The following is a 22,165-nucleotide window of genomic DNA, read 5'->3' as shown; positions in this document are numbered from 1 at the left end:
GCCCCAGGGTGGGAGGGTGCCTTCCCCTGCCTTAGGGGCAAGAGTTTCACCACAGCCCCTGGTGGCCAGGTGGGTGCTCCCTCAGGTGGGCCCCCTTTGCCCTTAGAGGCTCCTACTTGCCGCCCTCCCCCATATAAGGCCTGGGCTCCACCCTGGAGGCGAGGGGGTAGGAGCTACTGTGGGGATCTGTGTTGTAGCTGGTGGCGGGAGTCTCAGTCATGGCCTGGGGTCACTGTGTGGCCCTGCTACTGCTGGTGGCCAGCCTGGGGCTGGGTCAGCAGCTACACTCTGAGCCTGGCCACTCAGGCCTCCAGCACAGCTATGACTGTGGGATGGAAGGCATGCAGCTGCTGGTGACCCCCAGGCCGGGCCGGACCATCCGCTTCAAGGTGGTGGGTGAGTGCCGGCAGAAGCCCAGTCCCCACCTCCCCAGGCCACGGGCTGCAGCAAGGAGGGACTGGGGCCCTTCACCTGAAGCAGGAGCAAAAAGAGTGGAGGCCTCCCTCCAGCCTGGGGGTGGCCACCCCCACCCCTCGCCACATAACGGGGACGTAAAAGAGTGGCCAGCCTCAGTCTCCCCATCACCCGGTCAATGTGCACAGGACCCACCAGGCCATCTTGTTGAGGTGCAGGTTCTTATTCTGTAGCGCTGGGGCAGGGCCTAGGCTCTGCATTTGTAACCACACCCAGGTGATGCTGAGCCTGCTGGTCCACAAAGCACTCTCTGTGTGGCAGGGCCCAATGGCTGTGGCCTGGTGTGGAGAAGAGGGTGTAGGTTTGAAACTGGGCTTTGAATCAGCAGCTTCTAAGTTGTGCGATCATGGGGAACTGACCTGATCTCTGAACCTCTTTTTCCTCACCTGCGGATGCAAACAATGACCCCAGTCTTGCTATGGGCACTGAACAGGAGTGTAGGGGGTGTGCCCACATCCCCATCCAGAGGGTGCACTGGCTGTTCTGGGTGAACAAGGTGGGTGAACACTTAGCAGGTGTCCCCAAATGACTGCAACAGCCAGTTAACCTGGCAAAGAGGCTCAGTTCCCACCCCCACCCCTCGCCACATAACGGGGACGTAAAAGAGTGGCCAGCCTCAGTCTCCCCATCACCCGGTCAATGTGCACAGGACCCACCAGGCCATCTTGTTGAGGTGCAGGTTCTTATTCTGTAGCGCTGGGGCAGGGCCTAGGCTCTGCATTTGTAACCACACCCAGGTGATGCTGAGCCTGCTGGTCCACAAAGCACTCTCTGTGTGGCAGGGCCCAATGGCTGTGGCCTGGTGTGGAGAAGAGGGTGTAGGTTTGAAACTGGGCTTTGAATCAGCAGCTTCTAAGTTGTGCGATCATGGGGAACTGACCTGATCTCTGAACCTCTTTTTCCTCACCTGCGGATGCAAACAATGACCCCAGTCTTGCTATGGGCACTGAACAGGAGTGTAGGGGGTGTGCCCACATCCCCATCCAGAGGGTGCACTGGCTGTTCTGGGTGAACAAGGTGGGTGAACACTTAGCAGGTGTCCCCAAATGACTGCAACAGCCAGTTAACCTGGCAAAGAGGCTCAGTTCTTTCTACAAAACCTGGAGTTCAGATCCTTCTCTGGGCCCTCATTGTGTGCACCTGAGAAACCTCACTCATTCTCCGACTCTCAGCTGCCTCGTCCACAGAGTGTGGCTAACTCAGCTTAAAAGAAATGATGTAAAATACTCAGCCCAGAGCCTGAGACCCTATTTATCCTTTATCCCCTGCCTCTTCATGCCTGCCTGCTGCTGTGTACCACCAACAGGGAACCCTAGCTAGAAAGATCCTAAGACACCCATCCCCTTATAGATGTGGAAACAGACCCGAGAGGGGAAGGGGCTTACCCAAGACCACACATCAGGCATGTGCAGAGTCTGGGTGAGGAGTCTTCTCAGCAGTCCCCAGCTGCCTCCCACTTCACCCTTCAGCATCCCTGACCCCTCTTCTTGCTCCCTCTCTCCCCTCCCCCGACCCCAGATGAATTTGGGAACCAGTTTGAGGTGAACAACTGCTCCATCTGCTACCACTGGGTCACCTCCAAGCCCCAGGAACCCGTGGTCTTCTCGGCTGACTACAAAGGCTGCCATGTGCTGGAGAAGGTAGGATCGCTTACTGCTCTGGGTCCAGGGGTGAGCTTGTCCTAACATAGTGTCAGGCTACAGAGGCCCCTATGGACCAGGGACAAACCAGAGCCCCAAATCAGTCAGTGGGTTGGTGGGTGAGGGAGACTGAGTTCCAGGCACAAGCACTTCCTGGGACCCACTGCAAATCCAGCTCCCTGCCTGACACCCCACTCGGCTCTCGCTGACCCTCTTCTGCCTGGGATGCTGGGTGGCCTCACCTAGCTGCTATGGCCCTCTCTCTCACCTGCAGGATGGGCGCTCCCACCTGAGGGTGTTCATAGAAGCTGTGCTGCCCGATGGTCATGTGGATGTAGCGCAAGAGGCCGCTCTGATCTGTCCCAAGCCTGACCACACCTGGGCTCTGGACTCCCACCTGGCGCCTCTCACCATGTCCTCACTTCCCCCTCCTCACACGCTGCCCTTCCATCCCACCTCTAGCCACACCTCCCCAGGCTCTGGCCTTCCCAGCCCCCTGTCCCCACAGCACAGCTCCAGCCATCCAGCCCCTGTGTCAACATCCCTCGGACCTGGACCTACCCCTCCCACCCTGGCTCAACCCCAGCGGGGCACCTTGGAACCCCTGGAAGTGGACAAGCCAGATTACATAGGTATGTAGGGCTTCTCTCTGTGTCTGGTCGCCCATCCAGCCCCTGTGTCAACATCCCTCGGACCTGGACCTACCCCTCCCACCCTGGCTCAACCCCAGCGGGGCACCTCGGAACCCCTGGAAGTGGACAAGCCAGATTACATAGGTATGTAGGGCTTCTCTCTGTGTCTGGGGCCTTCTGGAGCAGAGCATAGGGTGGCCTGACAGCCCTTTACTGGGGGCTCTAAGAAGCCATTTTCTTCACCACTCTGTCACCAGCCCTAGGGACCTATCTGACCCAGGACCAGTGCCACGTGGCCTCTGGGCATATCCCCTGCAGAGTGAGAAGTTCATTCTAAGAAGCCATTTTCTTCACCACTCTGTCACCAGCCCTAGGGACACATCTGACCCAGGACCAGTGCCACGTGGCCTCTGGGCATATCCCCTGCAGAGTGAGAAGTTCAAAGGAAGCCTGTCAGCAGGCTGGCTGCTGCTATGACGACACCAGAGAGGTCCCCTGTTACTATGGCAATACAGGTACAACCTCCCACACCGAGCCTGGTCCTGGTTCCCTGGATCCTGAAGCAGCAGAATTGCTGCCTCCATCTGGCTGAAACTCTGCTTCACCTCCTGTTCCTAGGAGAGCCTGACTCCCAGAATGGATTGCAGAAGACTCTTTACATGGGCTGACCACGTCCCAGTTGCCTTATAACAATTGTCTGCATATCCTTACCTTTAGACCTAAAACGTCCTGGTTTGGATGATCCTATTTTTAGCACATAGTTTGACCCTTTTGTGCCACAGAAAAAACCTGAGTTTGTAAAGGGTTTTCTCAAGCCAACACTGGCCTAAGCAGAAAGCAAGAGAGCCCAGGTCTCCTGGCTCCCTGGCTAATACTGAAAACAGATTGTCACCCAGCCTATCCCCTTGTCTCTGTGCCGGATGGACACTAAACCCCAGGCCCTGAACTTTCTCTTTGATCCTCATTTGTCCCAGCTACTGTCCAGTGCTTCAGAAATGGCTACTTCATCCTGGTTGTGTCTCAAGAAACAGCCTTGGCACACAAGATCACGCTGGCCAATGTCCACCTGGCCTACGCCCCCACCAGCTGCTCCCCAACGCAGGAGACAGATGCTTTCGTGGTCTTCCACCTCCCTGTCACCCACTGTGGCACCACAGTCCAGGTGGGAGCGGGGACCATGGGCTGGTGCTGAGTACCACCCCCAGAGGGCCTCACCCAGCTGTCCCCTCCCACAGGCAGTTGGCAACCAGCTTATATATGAGAACCAGCTGACGTCTGACATTGATGTTCAAATGGGGCCACGCGGTTCCATCACACGGGACAGCACCTTCCGGTGAGCTGTGGGCTTGGGTGTGAGGGAGCACAGGAGAGCTTAGAGCAGGAGCCGCCTGGATTCAAGTCCAGGCTGTGCTACTACGAGGCACAGGAGCTGCTTACCTCTTCCCAGCCTCCCCTACCAGGCAGGGGGGACACCTGGGAGGCCAGGGCTGATGTGAGTGTTAAGTGGGGTCTGTCCATACCTGGCACGTGGGGCTCAGGTAGGAGCCAATAGCAGTTCCTGAGAGTGGAGTCTTCCAGAGCCCTGCCCCTCTCTCTCTCCAAGAACTCGGCTCAGAGCAGCTGAAAGTGTCCCCTTCCAGCCCTAGATAGGAAGAGGTTGAGGCTGCTGTCCCTCCTGACCTCAAACATTAGGAAGCCACTGAGGCAGAAGACACCTCAGGGCCTCCCAGACTTCGGGTGACAAAACCATCCAGGTGCCCAGGATGCCAGTGGGGGGGACTCCAGGGAATCCGTCCTTGTCATACCTGGCTTGAGCCTCCACTGTTACTGTGTGGACAGGGGCAAGGTCTCACCTCAGCCTGTTGACCCTGTCAGATAGAGCTAATACAAAACTATGGGTTGTAGAAGTTCTGTGCTTGGTGCCACGTGGATGCCCAGGTGTCTCCTTCTCCCTGTCCTACCCACCATGAGGGCTGGGAGAGCAGGGTTCAGGTGTCTATGTTGGGAGGTGGGAGGCAAGTCTGTCATGCTTTAGACCCTTGGATTCAAGAACTGTGGGAGCAAGTGACACAGGGTGGCCAGGGGTTCCCAGAGGGGGTGGACAGAAGGGGAAACAGCTGTAGCTCATCAGGACTAAGCAGGAGGGTTCCTCAGACGAAAGGCAGTAAAGGTAGAAAGGCCTTCAGGACAGGGTGGAATCACTTATGCCATTTAGCACCTAGTTTGTGCCAGGCAGGGCCCACGCCAAGTATGCATGAGCAGCCACCGTGGCACTAGACACAGTAGCAGACCAACTATGTGTGCAAGAACAATGAAAACACAGGCACGTTATCTCATGACCTCAGCCCTTGCAAGAGCCCTCAGAGGGCGGTGGTCATCACCATTTTACAAAGGAGGAAACTAAGCCTTAGGTAAATGAATTGCTCATGGTCCTAGAGGCCATAAATGCTAAGGACATTCAAACCGAGGTCTGCCCACCAGCCTAGACTGTCAGGCTCCGAGGGTTTCAAATGCCAGAACAGGGCAGGGCCAGTGAGGTGGCAGCCCCCCGACGGGCCCCATCATCTCGATCCTGCTGTACCCCCACATGTAGAGCAGGGCCTGGGCCTGAATTGTCCCAGGAAGATGAGACGGGCAGGGGTGAGCCTCCTCAGCCCCCTTGGCAGTGATGTGTGTCACCTGGTGACTGCTTGGGTAACATCCATCCTGTTGCATGGTACCCTTATGCAGCCACACTTAAATAAACAGGATGCCCTGATTCGCTGTCTTCTCCCCTACCCTCTTGCCCTTGGACTTCAGGCTTCATGTCCGCTGTGTCTTCAATGCCAGTGACTTTCTGCCCATCCAGGCGTCCATCTTCCCACCCCCAGTACCTGCTCCTGTGACCCAGACTGGCCCCCTGCGGCTTGAGCTGCGGATCGCCAAGGGTACGGTGTCCCCTCCTTTCCCCTCCTTTCTCTTCCTGCTCCGATTTCCCTGAGGCACAGCCTGCTCTAGGGTCATGAGCACCTCTCCCTGCAGACAAGACTTTCAGCTCCTACTACGGGGAGGGGGACTATCCCATCATGAGGCTGCTCCGAGAACCAGTCCATGTGGAGGTTCGGATTCTGCAAAGGACAGACCCCAGTCTGGTCCTGGTGCTGCACCAGTGCTGGGCCACTCCCAGCGCCAACCCCTTACAGCATCCCCAGTGGCCCATCCTGTCAGATGGGTGAGTGGCAGAGGTGACTGCACTGCCCCCATGGCTGCCTCCCCACCTGCCTCGCTTCCCCACCTGCCTCACCTCCCCACCTGCCTCACCTCCCCTTGGAGGCCTCCCTGACTTCTCTCCTTCCCAGGTGTCCTTTCAAGGGTGACAGCTACAGAACCCAAATGGTAGCCTTGGACAGGGCAGCGCTGACCTTCCCATCTCACCACCAGCGCTTCACGGTTGCTACCTTCGCCCTCCTGGACTCTGGCTCCCAGAAAGCCCTCAGGGGACAGGTAAGAAGCACCTGTGTTCCTCATGCCCAGCCCCACCTGTTAAGTGGGGATAAGCTAGTCACCAAATCCCTCCAGCACCCCATGAGTTAATGCAGACAAAGGGCTCAGGATGGGGCTTGATTTTTACCAACTGCCTGGAGAGCACAAGGTCTTGGCTCAGGCCAGTCCGGAGGCGACCCCTAAACAACTCAAGCAAGAAAAATGCCAAGCATGGCTGCAATCAACCCTAAATGTGAAGACTGGTCATGGTGTTCTAGGGCTGCCTCGCTTCTGATTCCAGAAATGATGATGTGTTCAACGTAACCCTGCTTTGCATTTTTTAAAACTTAGCAACTTCTCCTTCTCTTATAACTTCTACCTTCTCTTAGAAGGTAAAAGTAGAAAAACTTAAGGTATGTTGGTTTTCTATATAATGTACAAATAGCAGCATCGGCGACACTGTTGCATAACTCTTGTCCTATTGAACGATACAGATCTCATACACAGACCTCTGTATTTTTAAATCGCTGCCTGTCACTGCATCAGATATAGACTGACTTCACTGGTAAGCACCGAGTAGGGTGGCTTTGTTCTCATCTCGGCTGCGCACTGCTTCCTGAGCCAAGAGATGCTGATCTGGATGAGGGGCACCCGTTGGTGGGGCCTACCGGGTGCAGGGTCAGGTCAGCTCCACCTGCTTCTCCTCCTTTACAGAGTTGCCCTTGGCTTTGTGTTTCTAGAAGCAGTGGTAAACTGTCCTTCTGCCTCCAGTCACTGGTCTCTGAGGGTCAAGAAAGACGGTGGCCGATTTTACTTAGCATAATGTCAGTGGCCGATTTTACTTAGCATAATGTCCTGCAGGTCCATCCATGTTCCAAATGATAAACTTCCATTTTAAGGCTGTGTAGTGTGTGCATGCCACATTTTCCTTATCCACTTATCCTGATAGACACTTAGATTGCTTCCAGGCTGGTATGAGGGAGGGATGGTGATGGGGGAGATATTCATCAGGAAGTACAAAGTTTCAGTTCAACTAGAAGCGTAAGCTTTAGTGATCTATTGCAGTGCGTGGTGACCAGTTAGTAATGGTGTAGCATATAACTAAAAATGCTAAGAGAATAGACGTTTAACATTCTCACCGCAAAAAATAAGTTGGTGATGTGATGACTATGATATGAATGTTAATTCGTTTTCTAAAATGTATACACAGATAAAAATATCCCATTGTATCCCAACATACACAATTAGAATGTAAAATTTTAAAATTTACTTTTTAAGATGTGGAGCAGTTGGGGGGAGGGAGAAGGCAGCAGGGAGGTGGATAGGGTGGCAGGAGGAAGGAAGGTCGAGGCCCATTGCACCCCCCTCATTCCAGCAGGGGAGCCCAGGGGGCTTCCAGTGGCACCTCAGGCATAGCTGGACTGGATACGGATTTGGGGAGGACGTGACTGAGGCCCTCGGGGAGCCTCCCCCACTGCCCAGCTCAGGAGCCTGGGGCGCTTCTGGTGGTGGTTCAGTGGTCATCTCTGGGCTGGATGCAGGTGTCAGGGGGCCGGGGCTGAGGCCCTTGGTCCTACCCCAGCTTAGGAGCCCAGGGGGCTTCCAGTCCTTCTAGATTTTATAGCTGTTCTTTGGTGTTAGACCTTTACTGGTTAATATCAGAACTTTGTCTCTGGTCTGTGGGGTTTTTGTTTTTTCTTTCAGTTCTGTGTTGGATTGTTCACTGTTCACCACTTAAAATCTACACTGAAAGTAACTTGTTGTCCTTCAGTTACTTCTAAAACGGCGGCATTTGAGCCCTATGGTTGAGCTAAATTACTGCTTTGCTGCTGATTCTCCGGGAAAGGCTTTTTGTGCAGCTCAGATTTTAATTATTGACCTTGTAAGCACTTCCCAGTCTTGTGGGGTCTGGTGCACCTGGGTTGTGTGGAAACTCTGGGCCTGAGTCTTTTCAGCAAACTCCTCCCCTTCAGTTCTGTATTCCTGACCAGTCTCCACTGAGTGGTCCTGTGCTGACTAGGGGGCAGATCAGCTGTCTGTGCTGTGCCCCAACGTTCCCCCAGTGGGTCCGTCTCCCCTACTACCCACAATCCAAACACTTCCCATGGGATGAGCCATGCGCTGGTCCAATGTGATGACTCACCAGCCTCTGAGTAGCTCCTTTTTTCTGTTATCTGTGGCCCCTTGCTCCTATGTGGGTCCACAGGAACCCTGTTAGTGGAAGCCACCTAGGCTCTCTTCTCCCCTCTCACCTCCAAGTCACTTCATAGGAAGGGCACAGCTGTGGCTCTTGCCAGCTCTTGCTCTGTGTGCTCACCAGGGCCAGCCTCGAAGTAGCTAGGGCTCGAAATTGTCAAAGCAGTCCTTTCTTTCTCTCGTCGTGGCTTCTCCTGCCTTCATGAACTCCATAGGTCTCTCCTCCTCTTCCCCTGAGCTCTAGTGGCCCAAGCTTGGCAGTTGTTACTTTTTAGTAGTTGCAAATTGGTTGATTGTGGGAGAAGGTGATGCTGGGGACCGTCTATTTTGCTATCTTGATTGGAAGTCTCAGTGTGTGTTTTCCAAAAACAAATCTAAAAAGAAAAATCTTTCCTCACCTTTGACAAAAAGAAAAAAAGCAGCAAATGTGTCCTGCTGCCTGATCAAACCCCACTTCCTGGGAATTCCCTCTCTCAGGGTGAGTGGAACGGAGGATGGAGGCTTCCAAGGAAGCTCTGCAGCCAGAGGCAACTGGGGGAGCAAGCTGCGGGCTGGGCTCTCCCAAGTGCACAGCTCCTGCCTGCAGGCTTGGACTCTTGGGAGGAAGGCACAGATTCCCAAGTGGGAAGCAACACTTACAGTTCTGTACCCTGTCTGCGTGAGGCAGCAGTCGCAGACTTGGTCAACACGCCCCCATCTCTCCCTGCCCGCCTGGTCGGCAGCAGCATGGTCTTGACCCTGCTCCTGGAGCCCACATCCCTGCCTCAGTGCCTGCCACCCAGTAGGACCTAGTCAGCCCATGCCTTGATGTTCTTCCTTCACCAGGTTTACTTCTTCTGCAGCGCCTCTGCCTGCCACCCCTCAGGGCTGGAGACTTGCTCTATAACGTGTAGCTCTGGGACTGCAAGTGAGTCTGGGGTGAGGGGTGGTGTTTGTTCTTTCATACATCCTCAGCCCTATGCCTGGCTTCTGTACCACAAGGGGCTGGAGACCAGCCCAAGATATCACTCTTCCCCTGGGCAGGATGGCGACGATCCTCAGGTCACCACAACGACACTGTCAGGCCCCAGGACATTGTGAGCTCTCCAGGGCCAGTGGGCTTTAAGGATTCTTATCGGCAAGAGCCCATGCCAGGGCCCCCAGGTATGAGGGCTTGTGGGTGGGCTCCTCAGGCCTTGCCCTCTCCACCCCCTCCACCCCCCAAGAATGTTGACAAAATGGGGAAGCTGCAGCCGGAGTGAAGGCAGGAGATGGTGTAACTTCAGTGGGGAACTAGGCAAAGATAGACAGAGTCCACCCTATCTGCAGAAAGGCAGCTTCTGCTCTGCACAGTATGATTACAAAGGTCTGATGTGGAAGAGAGTGGAGGGGTTCTCCCAGCCTTGTGATCCTTCAAATCCCTTCTCTCCAGCAGGCTCCGGGAGGAACTCTAACCCAAGGCTTCCCCTCTGGGTGGTCCTTCTGCTTCTGCTGCTGGCTGTTGTCCTGGTCCTAGGGGTTGGTGTCTCTATGGGCCTGAGCCAGGGCAGGAACTCTAACCCAAGGCTTCCCCTCTGGGTGGTCCTTCTGCTGCTGGCTGTTGTCCTGGTCCTAGGGGTTGGTGTCTCTATGGGCCTGAGCCAGGGCTGGGTCCAGAAGCTCTGGGAAGGCAACGGTGAACAGCCTCAATAAATCATTATTTCACATCCACTGAAAGCAGGTGTATTCATTTATTTCTGTTGCTTATAACAATATCTGGAACTGGGTAACTTGTTAAAATTTATTGCTTAGTTTCAGAGGCTAGGAACACTATGTAAGGCCTTCCTTTAGTGGCTTGGGTGACACAGGGTCTCACATGGTGAGAATGGTGGAGCAGAGAGAGACTCTCACATGCTTTCCTTTTAAAGCCCTCAGAACCACACTCCTAACCACCATTATTAACCCATTCACTATGGCATGGCCCTGCAACTAATCGCCTCTTCATCTTTCAACCATCACAATAGGATTTCCCACTCTCTCGACACTGTCACAGTAGAGACCAAGTTTCCAATACCTGGAACTTTGGGGGACACAATTTAAGCTTCAATGAGTTTAGGGGGTACAGTCTATCCATAGCATGTGTGCAGAAGTTGATAACTAGAATTTTTTGTCTGAGAACTTGTTCCTTAGGGTCAGCTCTGTCCTTTCAGAACTGTGGCTTCTATCACAAATACTTAATATATGCCATACCTGGGTAGAGACCAACATCTCCCAAGGCTCAATGTGGGAGACTTTGCCTCTCAGCAAGGAAAGGTGACATTCCAGGCAGGAAGAACCACACAAGAAAAGGTATAGGAGGGTAAAAAGAGTCAAAGAATAGCAACAGCTGGAAATCAGGAACCTAGCAGGAAGGAGTTGCTCATGAAGGTTTGTCATCTTCCCATAGACACAGGAGTTCTGGCATCCACAAAGCACCTGCATGACTGCCATCATGGATAAGGGGCACCCAGAGTTCCCAGGATGAAAGCACTAAGCCTGAGTTGAAGGAGCTCTCCAGCCTCCCGCTGGAGGGTGCTGGGCTGCATCTCTGACTGCCAGCCTCCCTCCCGCTCCCTTGGCCTCCAGGACTAGTCCATACAGGTTGAATGGCAGCCTGCTAGCCCTGACACTGCCTGTCACAGTGGGCATGGCCACCAGACAGGTCAGGGCCAGCGCTCTGTGCCCATAGATGACATGGGCCTTCATTTCTGACTTGGCAACCAAGACCTTCCCAGACTGACCTGTATATCTTCTAGGGTGGGAAGGGGTGTAGGGTTCAGCCTTAGGGGAACAGGGAGAAGAAGCTGGTAGGGAAGCCTGAACTAGGCTTCAGACACCTTGCTGGGCATGAGCTTAGAGCTGGTACAAAGGGAACTAAATGCCCAAGCCAGGCCAGTGGCCTCGATACGTACAAGGAGTCCCGTGCCTCTGGCCTACTCAATTTTTTTTTTTTTTTCTGGACTCCAAAGCCAGGTTGCTTGAGTTAAAACCTCTGCTTCTTAACTTGCTGTGTAATATTGAGTTACTGAACTTCTCTGGGCCTCAGTTTTCTCATCTGTCACATGGGGAGATATCCCCATAGGGTGTTGGATAAAATGAGTTAATAGATAAGAGTGCTTAAAGTAGTACATAGCCAACATTTACTGAATGCTATTAACTGCTAACTAGACTTTCTCTTCCTCCTGCCCCAAACCTAATGCTTACTTAGTTTTTTGTTGTTTTGGTTTTTGTTTTGTTTTTTCCTGTGAGGACAAGTTTACAGGCCAAGATGAGGTGGGGTAGGGGAAACTGATAGCCTCTGGCTTTTCTAGCTAGAGGTAGCAGAACAGAACACTGAGGCAGGAAGACCCAGACACTTGCTCTGGAAGTTACTAACTTCCCTTCTCTGGATCTGTCTTCCCATGTGTGGCTAGTGATGGCCAGTCCTGCCCTGCCCAGCTTCCTGGCTCGTGTACAAGGATACATTCTGCAGGGCTAGCATGAAGTAAGGATTCTTAGCTTGGTGGTTGGAGGAGCCAGGCTGACTTGCTCTTGGCGGCCTGGGTTCTAGCTCCATCCAGCATCAGCTCTTCCTTCTTACCACTCCCTTCATCAAGGATTTCAAACAGCACGAGAGGGTGGTTCTCTGAGTAGAATTGATGCTGTTTAAATAGAGCATTATTCTATAGATACCAGTTGGAATCACATCGTGTAACCAATTTTTCTCTTTAGTACAAGTGTAAACATCTTGTGTCATTTATTTTTAACAGATGTATTCTCTAAATTGTGGTTGAACTATGACGTATTTGATCTCCTTTTGATGGAAACAAAGCCTGTGGCTAAGGATAACAAGTGTTGAATACAATTACATTAGCATGTATTTCTCTGTATACTATTTTTTCAGATGAAATTCTTAGGTAGAACTGCTGGGTCAGGGCCGGCACAGTGGCTCACTCGGGAGAGTGCGGTGCTCATAACACCAAGGCCCCGGGTTCAGATCCCACATAGGGATGGCCGGTTCGCTCACTGGGTGAGCGTGGTGCTGACAACACCAAGTCAAGGGTTAAGATCCCCTTACCGGTCATCTTTAAAAAAAAAAAAAAGAACTGCTGGGTCAAAAGCCCCGTCCCTATGACTGTTCAGCTCTGGGATGTACGGGCACCTGTTCCCCCACAGCCTTGCTACCATAGACCGATATCACCCTAAATCTTTGCCTATCTGAGCAGCATAAGGCAGACAGCACTGCTGTTTTCAAATGGCTTTCTTTGACTAGTAGCCAAGCATCTTTATAGCCACTTGTATCTTATAAATTACCCTTTGTCTTTTATCTGTCTTCCAGAATTTCTTTCTTTCCCTGTCTGTAAAGAGCTTTCACAAATCAAAGGGTCAACATCTTCATCTTATAAATTTCCCATTGAATAGGCCATCAGCTTTTCTTTGAGGGGCTCTTTCATCTTTCTGTTTGAGAGAGATGTAAAAATGAGGTTTTTTCCTCCTCATATTTTTATCTTTGGATATGGCAAAAACCTCTTCCTACCCTATGTAATCATAAAAGTATCCATTTGCTTTTGTGACAATGCCGTTGTTTCTCTGAAGTGTAGACAGATGCAAGACTTTTGAGAACTAATTTTTGTATTGAAATTGCACATAGATTTTGTCAACACTTCTAGGTCAAAGGAGTCTGTTTACAGAAACAAATGTAGAAAATATATGAACGATGAAGTTCACTACACAACTAGGTTCCCGATGCTTTCTTTAGAAGGAAGCAATCAAAGCTTTGACTTTCCTGGATATCAAAATCTAATGTGAATTTTGCCCAATTTAAAACTTCTTCCCTCCCCTATTAACACCTCCTGGTGTGAACAGGCACCTGTTGGGCCTTGAAGAGTTGAGTCAGACCTGATGGGGATGATAACAAACCACTTCTGCTGACCTGTGGCAGGAAGCAGAGCTGCTCACTTTTGTCTCTTCCTGCCCTTTTGGGGAGGCAGCAGGGGCTGTGGCTACAGCTAAGACCCAAGCGAATCCCCCACTTCTCCATGTCCCTGCCCCCACCCTACCCCCATTCACTTACAGTATGCATTGAGATCAAATTAATGTCATGGTGCTTTGCCTTAAATACAGGGGAGAGAATATTTCCCAGCCTGTTACTTCCGCTTTAATCAAATCTCACTCCTTAAAGTGTGGCTCCATGTCCAGACATTTCTGTAAGAGCCTTTCGTGTAAAAGTGCCACTTTCAGGGCTGGGCAGTTAGCTCGGTTGGTTAAAGCATGGTGCTGAGAACACCAAGTTCCAGGGTTCCATCCCTGTACTGGCCAGCTGATAAAAAATAAAAGTGTCACTTCTGTTCGAGCAGTAGGAAGACTAGTTACCCTAGTCTTCCTACCCTAAAATGACAAATTATAAATAGTTTAAAATGTGTATAAATCTCTGCTGAACTAACACGAAAAGAGCAGGCATGCAGATAGGCCAAAAATAAAGTAAAAACAAAAACCCTGGGAAGTAAAACTAGTTTCTATTCTGGGAATTTCTACAGAATCCTGGAGACCTTAACATTCTGTTTTGATAAGTACAGGGGACTACAGCTCAAGTCTAGAGCCTGCAAAAGGTGGGAAGTCTCAATACAGGTCTCCCATTAAAGCTGGGACTCCAGAGGGCTAAGTCCTCACCACAAGAATGAAGGGAGAAGTAAGCCCATTGCACAGAAGGGGACAGCAAGGAATCTTGCCTATCTTGATGTTGGTGCTGGATGGATGAAAATAAGAATTAAAAGTACAATTCCCTCTTCTCTGGTGTGTAAGTCCAAATCTTTAGATTGAGAGAGAGATGGAAGGAAGAACTCTCAAAAGTTCAATCTGAAAAAAATATCCTCAAAGGCTAAAGGTAATTTAAGGTTATCCCAAATGATATTGAACTTAAAGTAAATTAAGTTTCAGAAGGAAGCAAATGCAAATCCTGACTGAAAGAATGTAATTTCAGCCAAAGTCTTAAAAATTTCTCACCGATAATGTTATGAATAAAATGAGCACGTCATAGGGCAGGCTGGTTAGCTCACATGGTTAGAGCATGGTGTTGACAACCCCAGAGTCAAGGGTTTGGATGCCCTGTACCAGCCAGCTGCCAAAAAAATCCAAAGCAACAAAAAAATGACCACCTCACAATCAGAAATCACAAGATGCAATAAAGAATGAAAAGACAAGGCACAAAGTGTGAAGATAGTCAGAACACATTATTGACAGGATTATTATCCTATATATATATATACTTCTAAAGCCGCTACAAATCAATAAGACAACACATAGAAAAATAGGCAAAGGGTACAAATAGGCATTTCACAAAAGATAAATTCAAATGGTCTGTAAGTGGCTGAAAAGATGCTCAACCTCAATAGCAATCACAGGTGTGAAAATTTTAAACTTCAAGACACTATTATACACCCACCAGACTGGCAAAAACTAAAAAGTCAGAAAATACTATGTGTTGTATCAGGACAGGAGCACTCTACCACTGTCAATTGGAATGTAAACTAGTATACCCATGTTGAAAAATAGTTTATTACCTAATAAATAAGACCTCTCTTACGTTGATATCCTAGAAAAACCCTTGCACCAGAATGTTCACAGAAATATTGTTTATAATAGCAAAAAAAAAGAAGACAAAACTAGAAACAACCCATATGTCCATTATCAACAATAGAATATATAAATGCATGTGGTATATTCCTACAATTAATGAGAGGTAAGGGTTAACCTCTCCAAGGTTTAGCCCTTGGAGGCTGGCCTCCCAGAAAAGGAGTTGGCCCCTTACAAGGCTCCGTGGAATCCGACCATTGCCAAGTGTCTAGGGCACTGATTAATTACAAGGCTTGGACTCCAGCCTTTCATTATGTCAGAGGAAGGGCTGGTGCTTCTCCAACCATGAACACAATGCAGTAAACCCTGCTGCTGACTGGCCACATCCAATAAACTACAACAGCAAAACTTGGACCCTAGATCCCTAATCATACCAGGGGGAGGAGCTGTGCTTCCTAATCATGCAGTTTAAAAGCAGCACAACCCCCTGGTCGAGACCCATCTCCAAGAGTGCACTGGCCTAGAAAGGGCCAGGCAGGACCTGCCCGTCTATGACTGCTCCTATCTGAATGCTGTCCCAGTAGCCTGGTGTGAGTTCTGTTTGGCCAAGTGCATTTGTTTGCACAATATTGAATAAACTAGGGCCACATGTGCAAATACTGGTAAATCGCAAGAACGTTGGGCAAATAAAAAAAAAAAGTAGATTGAATGACTTCATTTATGTAAAGTTCAAAAATCAGCACACACACACACAAAACACCCAATACAGTAGAAAAACAAAGGAGTGATGGACACAAATTTTAGGGTAGTGGTTTCCTCGGCAGTGGGGAAGGAGGGATGAACTCATGGAAGAACACACGGAGGGCCCTTAATGCTTTCTTCCTTCAGCTGGCTGGTAGATACAAGGATGTTTATTACTCTTTAAACTGTACAGGTATGTTTCAGAGACTTTGAGTTAATATTTCATAATAATTATTTCATAATAAAAAAAACTTTGTTGTTTTGGTGGCTGGCCGGTAAGGAGATCTGATCCCTTGACCCTGGTTTTACCAGCACCATGCTCTCCCGAGTGAGCTATCTGGCCAGCCCCTCATGATAAAAAACTTTTAAAGTGTTGGTTAAAGATCTGTTCCACATTCTGAAAATCTTTAGGTGAGATCTAAGACTTCATGCTGCTGGTTGAGTCTGGCAACCTCCTCACCTGCCTTCCAGCATCTGCTGGCCTCTCTCCAGCCGCCTTGCTACTCCTCCTGCCCACACTGCCTAGGTTCCCCTTGAACCCCCTTCTCATCACTCCCGAATGCACCACAGGCAGAGGGGCTGCCAGCGCCTCTGCTTACCCCACCCAACCCGACTCTGTTCCTTTGCCCCAGGTCCATCTAGTGAACTTCTACTTCAAAATGCTGCTGTGTCGCCTCCCCTCAGACTTACCTGATTTTCAAGACAGGTGCACACCCTATCATCTGTGCTGGCACCTCTATCAGTACTCCAGTGTCATGGCTATGTGCACCTGTAGTGTGCCGCCTCCCTGCCTGGACTACACTCCAGCCACTTTGTGTCCTCAGAGCCTTAATGTCAGGTTTATGAAGGGAAACAACAGTCAGACCAAACCTGCATACCACAGGTGCCAAGCATCGAGGGCCACCATGACCCCTAGCAGCATCTCTGGTGGCAGTGCAGCCAGAAGCAGGGAAAACAGTAGCCAACAGTTACTGAGTGCCTCCACATGCTCACCACACATTAGTTCACTGAATTCTTAACAAGCCTGTGAAGCAAGCACCATGAGCTCATTTTCAGATGCAGAAACTGAGACATAAAGTCACACGTCATAGAAAGATGCAGAGCTGGGATTCAAACCTGGGCTTCTAACTCCAGGGCCCACACTTACCCACATTACACTCCTCGAAGGCTGTGGAGCATGGTCATCAGCTGCCCACTCCTTAGTTGACAACGGGGTGAACAGCTTGGTCTCGGAAGCCATGTGGCTTAAAATCCCAGTTCTATTACTTACCGTGTGGCCTTAAGCCCACACACTTCTCTGACCTTGTTTTCTCACCTGTAGAATGGGGATAACACCACCTGTCTGGCAGGGTCATGCTGTGGTACTGAGAGGAACTCCCTCCGTCTGGTGCCAGAGTTACTGGGGAGACTAGTGTAACAACACTGCCCCCACGTGACCTCCTTGGTTAACGCTCCAAGGTCAAGCACAACAATGTAGATGCCCCATCACCTTCAACAGTGAAGGGACATGCGGTTTGATCATCAAAGGGCTCAAGGGCATGTAGGATGCAATAAGCATTAATTATACCACCCAACAACTTCTCTTTGGACACCTAGGACTACTGACTGCTCCTGGACCCTAAAAACAAAACTTGTTATCCTGACGATGTGGGTCCAGAAAAGGTGAGCCCTTTAGAATCCACCAACCCCCAAGTGAGACCTACTTCCAAAAAGTTTACCACAAGGCACTGGAGCCAAAATCTGAAGAGATGTGGCAGGGGTGAATGGCTGTTTCTTTTTATGTACCAAAGAAAGAAATAGACATGGCCTGGGCCTTGGACTGAGCCCCAGGGTTGACTCTCTCAATCTCCCACCTAGCAGCAGTGTGACATGAGATGAAAAGAGGAATGACAGCAATGGGTCTGCCCTTGTGGAGATTAAAATCTCATTAAGAAAGAAAATGTATAAACACATTCAAGGTAACATGGTTAGAGCTATGCTGGAGGCATAAACCACGGGCTTTGAGTGAGGTCACTCACCTGGCAGGGCAGGGATGGGCACCAGAGAAGGCTTCCTGGAGGATTTAGCCTGTCTTTGGGGGAGGAAAGTCTCCAGGGAGAGAAAACAGTGTTGTAGTAGTAGTAGTAGTAGCAGCAGCAGCAGCAGCAGCGGTCATTTAAAAATATGTAGCATTTATTATCCACAGTCCCTGTTCTAAGCACTTCTCATATTCACTTAATCCTTACAGTAGCCCTAAAAAGTACAATATCTTATCTTATGAATGAGAGAAAAGTTAAATAATCTGCCCAAGGTTCCACAGCTACTAAGTGCCAGAGCCAGGATTCACAGCTAGCGTCGTTACAGAGTCTCCTTCCAACTGTACTGCAAAGGGAGAGGCACGAAGCCCTGTGTGGTCTGCGGGGAACAAGAAACTGCTTGGAGTTGCTGGACAGCCAAGAGCAAGGCTGTTTTCGGAATTAAATGAGAAAACGTATGTAGTGTCTGGCAGCAGCTCTTCTGCTGATGTGAGTGGACAGGTGGCAGGACAGGTGATCAATTTCTGAGCCTTAGGACACAAACACAGAAGGCCAGGTCAGCGGCACCACACCTCAGTTCTTCGAGGTCAATGGTTCAGGACTGGTTGGGGGTGGGGATGGGATTACAGTCCCTCTGAAATATATGCTAGGATACTCCCTCTCTAGAAAAATCACACATGCATGGACACACTACATGGTTCACATAATTTCAGGATGACCATACTGCCCCCACCCCACAGATCCTCCAAGAACCTCTGTCCTTCAGTGTCTCCTTTTTAGTTTTCCTGGAAACAAAAGCAGAGCTTAAGAATGCACATTAGTATCTAACATCAGAAACCATTAGATGGCTTTAGTGCTGTACAAGCCTTGGGGTCCACCATAGCCCCGACGCCACATGCCTTGCCCTCAGCCCTCTGCCCACCTCAAATGCGCAGCTCTACCACCTGCAAGCCAAAGCTGTTAGCAGCTCACCTTTTACTCAGCAGTTGTCTTAACTCCATTCTAAGCTTTTTCTGCCTGTGAACTGTGTGATTTGTCTTTTCTTAAAAATAATACTTTTGAAAAATCAAATGAGAATAAACACCTACAACTGGTTGAGGATATATTCCACTAGTACAGTCAGTCATACATTAAGCCACACCTTCAAATTGGCACAAAGCAGACTGGCAAATGTTGGAAACCTTAAGTGTTCCAAACACTGCCTCATCATCTACTTTGGGACAGTCACCCCTAAGAACTAACCCAAACAAGAGCCTACATGCTCCAAGGTGTTCACTGAAGCACCATTTACAAACAGCTAGAACTCTGGCATGTACAGACGGTGAGTTCCATGAACTACTAATTGGTACACAAAGCTAGAGGCTTACCTCGTCAAATATTTATATGAGGAAACTGGTTTAAAAAGTTAAATGGCTTCTTTACTGCAGGATCTTTTTTCAGAGTTTTCTCTAGCTACTAAGCACCCTGGCCCTCCAAGGGAGATACGGCATGCCCAAACTTGACACCAGAACACAAACCCAGCAAAACACGTCTTAAGATTCTTCTGCTGCATCGACAGCGTCAAATATTTATATGAGGAAACTGGTTTAAAAAGTTAAATGGCTTCTTTACTGCAGGATCTTTTTTCAGATCTTTCTTTTTTCAGAGTTTTCTCTAGCCACTAAGCACCCTGGCCCTCCAAGGGAGATACGGCATGCCCAAACTTACTTGACACCAGAACACAAACCCAGCAAAACACGTCTTAAGATTCTTCTGCTGCATCGACAGTGCGGACTACTATGCTCTTCCCCCTCACCCCCTCCAGGTGACACCCTTTCTCAGCTCCCCGTGCCAGCACTCCCACTTCCCCACCTCATTCTCTCAAGCCACTCCAATCAGGCTTCCATCCCCAACATTCCCCTGGGATGGCCCTCATCAAGGGTCCTAATGATCTTCCTGGGCCATACCTGCACTTGAGCCACACTGGCCTTCCTGTTCCTCCACACACCACCTCCTTCCAGCCCTGGAACCTTCCCTCTGCCTGCAATCCTCCTTCCCTTTTAGCTCCTTGTCATTCAGGCTTCATCATCATCACCTCAGAGGCCTTTCCTAACCTCCTAATCTAAAGCAGCCACATGATCCGACATTATCTGATCTCTTTATTTACTGTTCACCAGCTCTCTTCCTAGAACCAGCTCCACCTCAACCTTTCAATTGCCAGTAAAATCTCCTTTTTGATTTTAGACATTTGGGGACAAATGTTCTATCACCTACAACCAAAGAATCCTCATGATATGCTCACAGTTTCTCATCGGAAAGACAAGGCTAATCTTCCCTGACTTGTGAGAGAAGCCACACCCACAAGGCAAATGACAGGACAAGTGACTCGAGGCCCTAGGAACACAAAATCAAGGTCTACATAGATGTGGAAGATTTCTTCTGACAAATGGCTTGTAGATTTGTTTTTGTTTTATTTCTGCTGTGAAATTAGAGAGGGGGAGAGCTGTGAAAGGAAAGGAATGATGGGCTTGCTGGTAGCCAGTGTCCCACTGTGCACTCCCTCCCTCCCCTCGCCTTTCCCAGCCAGGGTGTTCCTGTACAGACAGACGCAGGGAGGTGGTTATGTTTATTTTCTTTTTTTAATGAAACTAGATCACTGCTTACAAAACCCTGCACGAGTGCTCGTGCCATCCCCTTCACAGTGCCCTTGGCTCAACCTCTCCCCGTCTCACAGGAACTGATACACAGTCGATGTGGAACAGCCACCACCACCGACTCAATGAACAACCCAAAGGGAGAGGCTCTGGGCTCCGACCCTGAGCCTTTAGACAGTGGCACTTCTTCCCATGTCCGTTCCCGTGGGGCCTGGAGGTCGCATGAATGAGGGTGGTCCATGCTGCTATGGCTCTCAGGCCGCCACCCAGACCAGAGTGAAATGATGGGAATGTCCCGCCCCATAAGGTGCCCCCCTCCCCCAGTAGTCTTACCCCCCCACCCCCCACCCCTAACTCTACCCCACTACTGAGATGAGGCCCAGCTTCTGACGGAAGGGATAGGGCCTACAGGCTGTAGAACTTGAGGCTCCTGTCCATGCCTGTTGAAGCGATGAACTTGGCATGGTGACCAAAGGCCACCCCTGTAGTCAGGCCACTATGTTCTGAGGAGAGAAACAACAGGCAACTGTGAGATGCTTTTCCTTCTTTATCCTCCTATAGGTCTGAACACTGACCCTTAACAACAATCTCCCAATACACCCAGTCCTCCAGTCAGTATTCATCACACTGAATGTTACTGCTTCTCTGTCTGTCTCCCCAGTCTGACCTGCTCGTCATTTATCTCCAGTGCCTCCCCTGGTGCCTGGCACAAAGCAGGCCCTCCATTTTTCATTGTTGGGATGAATGAACAAATGAACATCAGTCCCTCTTCTCACCTGAGCTTTCTGGGCAACTGCAATTCAGTTTGGTGAAAACCTCAGTGCTCAGCTTGTCAGTATGTTTAGTGCTAACTCCTTGCTTGTAACTGGAACAAGCATCTAACTCATGGGGTTCCAACTCCAGGGCACTTGGGCCCCTAACACAGGGCAGGGCTGCGTCAGGGACATGAGTCTGGGCAACAATCCTCACAGGACTCAGGTAATTCATGAACACCAGAGCAAATCTCTTCTGGATTTAGGATCACATATGGAGTCAAGCAGCTCCCCACTAAAAAGTCCAGCCTATTCTTCCAGCCTGCCACTCTACTCCACTCAGCTCCAAATCAAACACTGGATCCATGTGCAGGGTCCAGTCCAGTCCATACAGTCAGGCCTGCATAACTTTGTAACAGACACTCTGAGCAGGGCTCAGGAAAACACGGGGTGTGGCAGAAGTAGCTTGTACCTTGACTACAACTGCTAATGAGGATGAGAATTTCATCAACAAAGACAACAGCAGCTACCATTCACTCAGCATCTTGAGTAATAGGAGCCCTGTGACCATGCATGCCACCTCCACATTACCAGCTGGCACAATATGCAAAGCAGCATTGATATTCCCATTTTAAAGATGAAGAAGCTAAAGCTCTGAAAGGGAAAGTCACATACTCAGGGCCACACGACTACTAGGAGGTTAGAAACCCTGTCATCCACTGCCTCAGCATCTCATACTTTTCTTCTCCAGCACTTATGATTGCAATTAAATAAGTTTTTGTGAAATCATCCTACATCCACCTTCCTAATCTGACTATAAATTCCATCAGTGCCAAGAATGAGTCTTATTCGCTGCTGTAATCACACAACAGATTGAGAAGCAATATTGAATAATAACAACAGCAAAGCCTTACTATGTGCCAGATGCAGTTCTAACCTACATATATACATATTTTCTTCTTTTTTTTTTTCCTTTTTGTCTTTTTTCGTGTCCGGCAACGGATCGCAACCCTCAGTGTCGCGCCCGTACCAGACCGGGACCGGCAACGGGATCACAACCCTCAGTGTTGC

General features: G+C 49.9%; 2 protein-coding genes across 2 annotated transcripts in view; one reads left to right on the top strand and one right to left on the bottom strand.

The window, feature by feature from the left end:
• Positions 1-218: 218 nt before the first annotated feature.
• On the top strand, positions 219-10,075 carry ZP1 (zona pellucida glycoprotein 1 (sperm receptor)). Its single transcript, XM_008585612.1, has 12 exons — positions 219-396; positions 1,993-2,114; positions 2,389-2,746; positions 3,121-3,261; positions 3,721-3,908; positions 3,982-4,079; positions 5,546-5,673; positions 5,768-5,957; positions 6,085-6,229; positions 9,230-9,311; positions 9,428-9,563; positions 9,925-10,075. The coding sequence occupies exons 1-12, from the start codon at positions 219-221 to the stop codon at positions 10,073-10,075; spliced, it is 1,917 nt and encodes a 638-aa protein (XP_008583834.1).
• A 10,228-nt stretch (positions 10,076-20,303) lies between these two features.
• PRPF19 (pre-mRNA processing factor 19) overlaps positions 20,304-22,165 on the bottom strand; it is a 13,799-nt gene continuing 11,937 nt past the window's right edge. The window contains exon 16 of the mRNA XM_008585607.1: positions 20,304-20,845. Coding sequence (XP_008583829.1) covers positions 20,748-20,845 — 98 coding nt within the window. The 3' untranslated portion in view covers positions 20,304-20,747. The remainder of the gene's footprint in view (positions 20,846-22,165) is intronic.

This window comes from Galeopterus variegatus, unplaced genomic scaffold, assembly GCF_000696425.1.
Source record: "Galeopterus variegatus unplaced genomic scaffold, G_variegatus-3.0.2 Scaffold3640, whole genome shotgun sequence".
In the NCBI taxonomy this organism is placed as follows: domain Eukaryota; kingdom Metazoa; phylum Chordata; class Mammalia; order Dermoptera; family Cynocephalidae; genus Galeopterus; species Galeopterus variegatus.
Note: the sequence above shows the minus strand (reverse complement) of the source record. Positions and strands in the feature narration are given on the sequence as shown.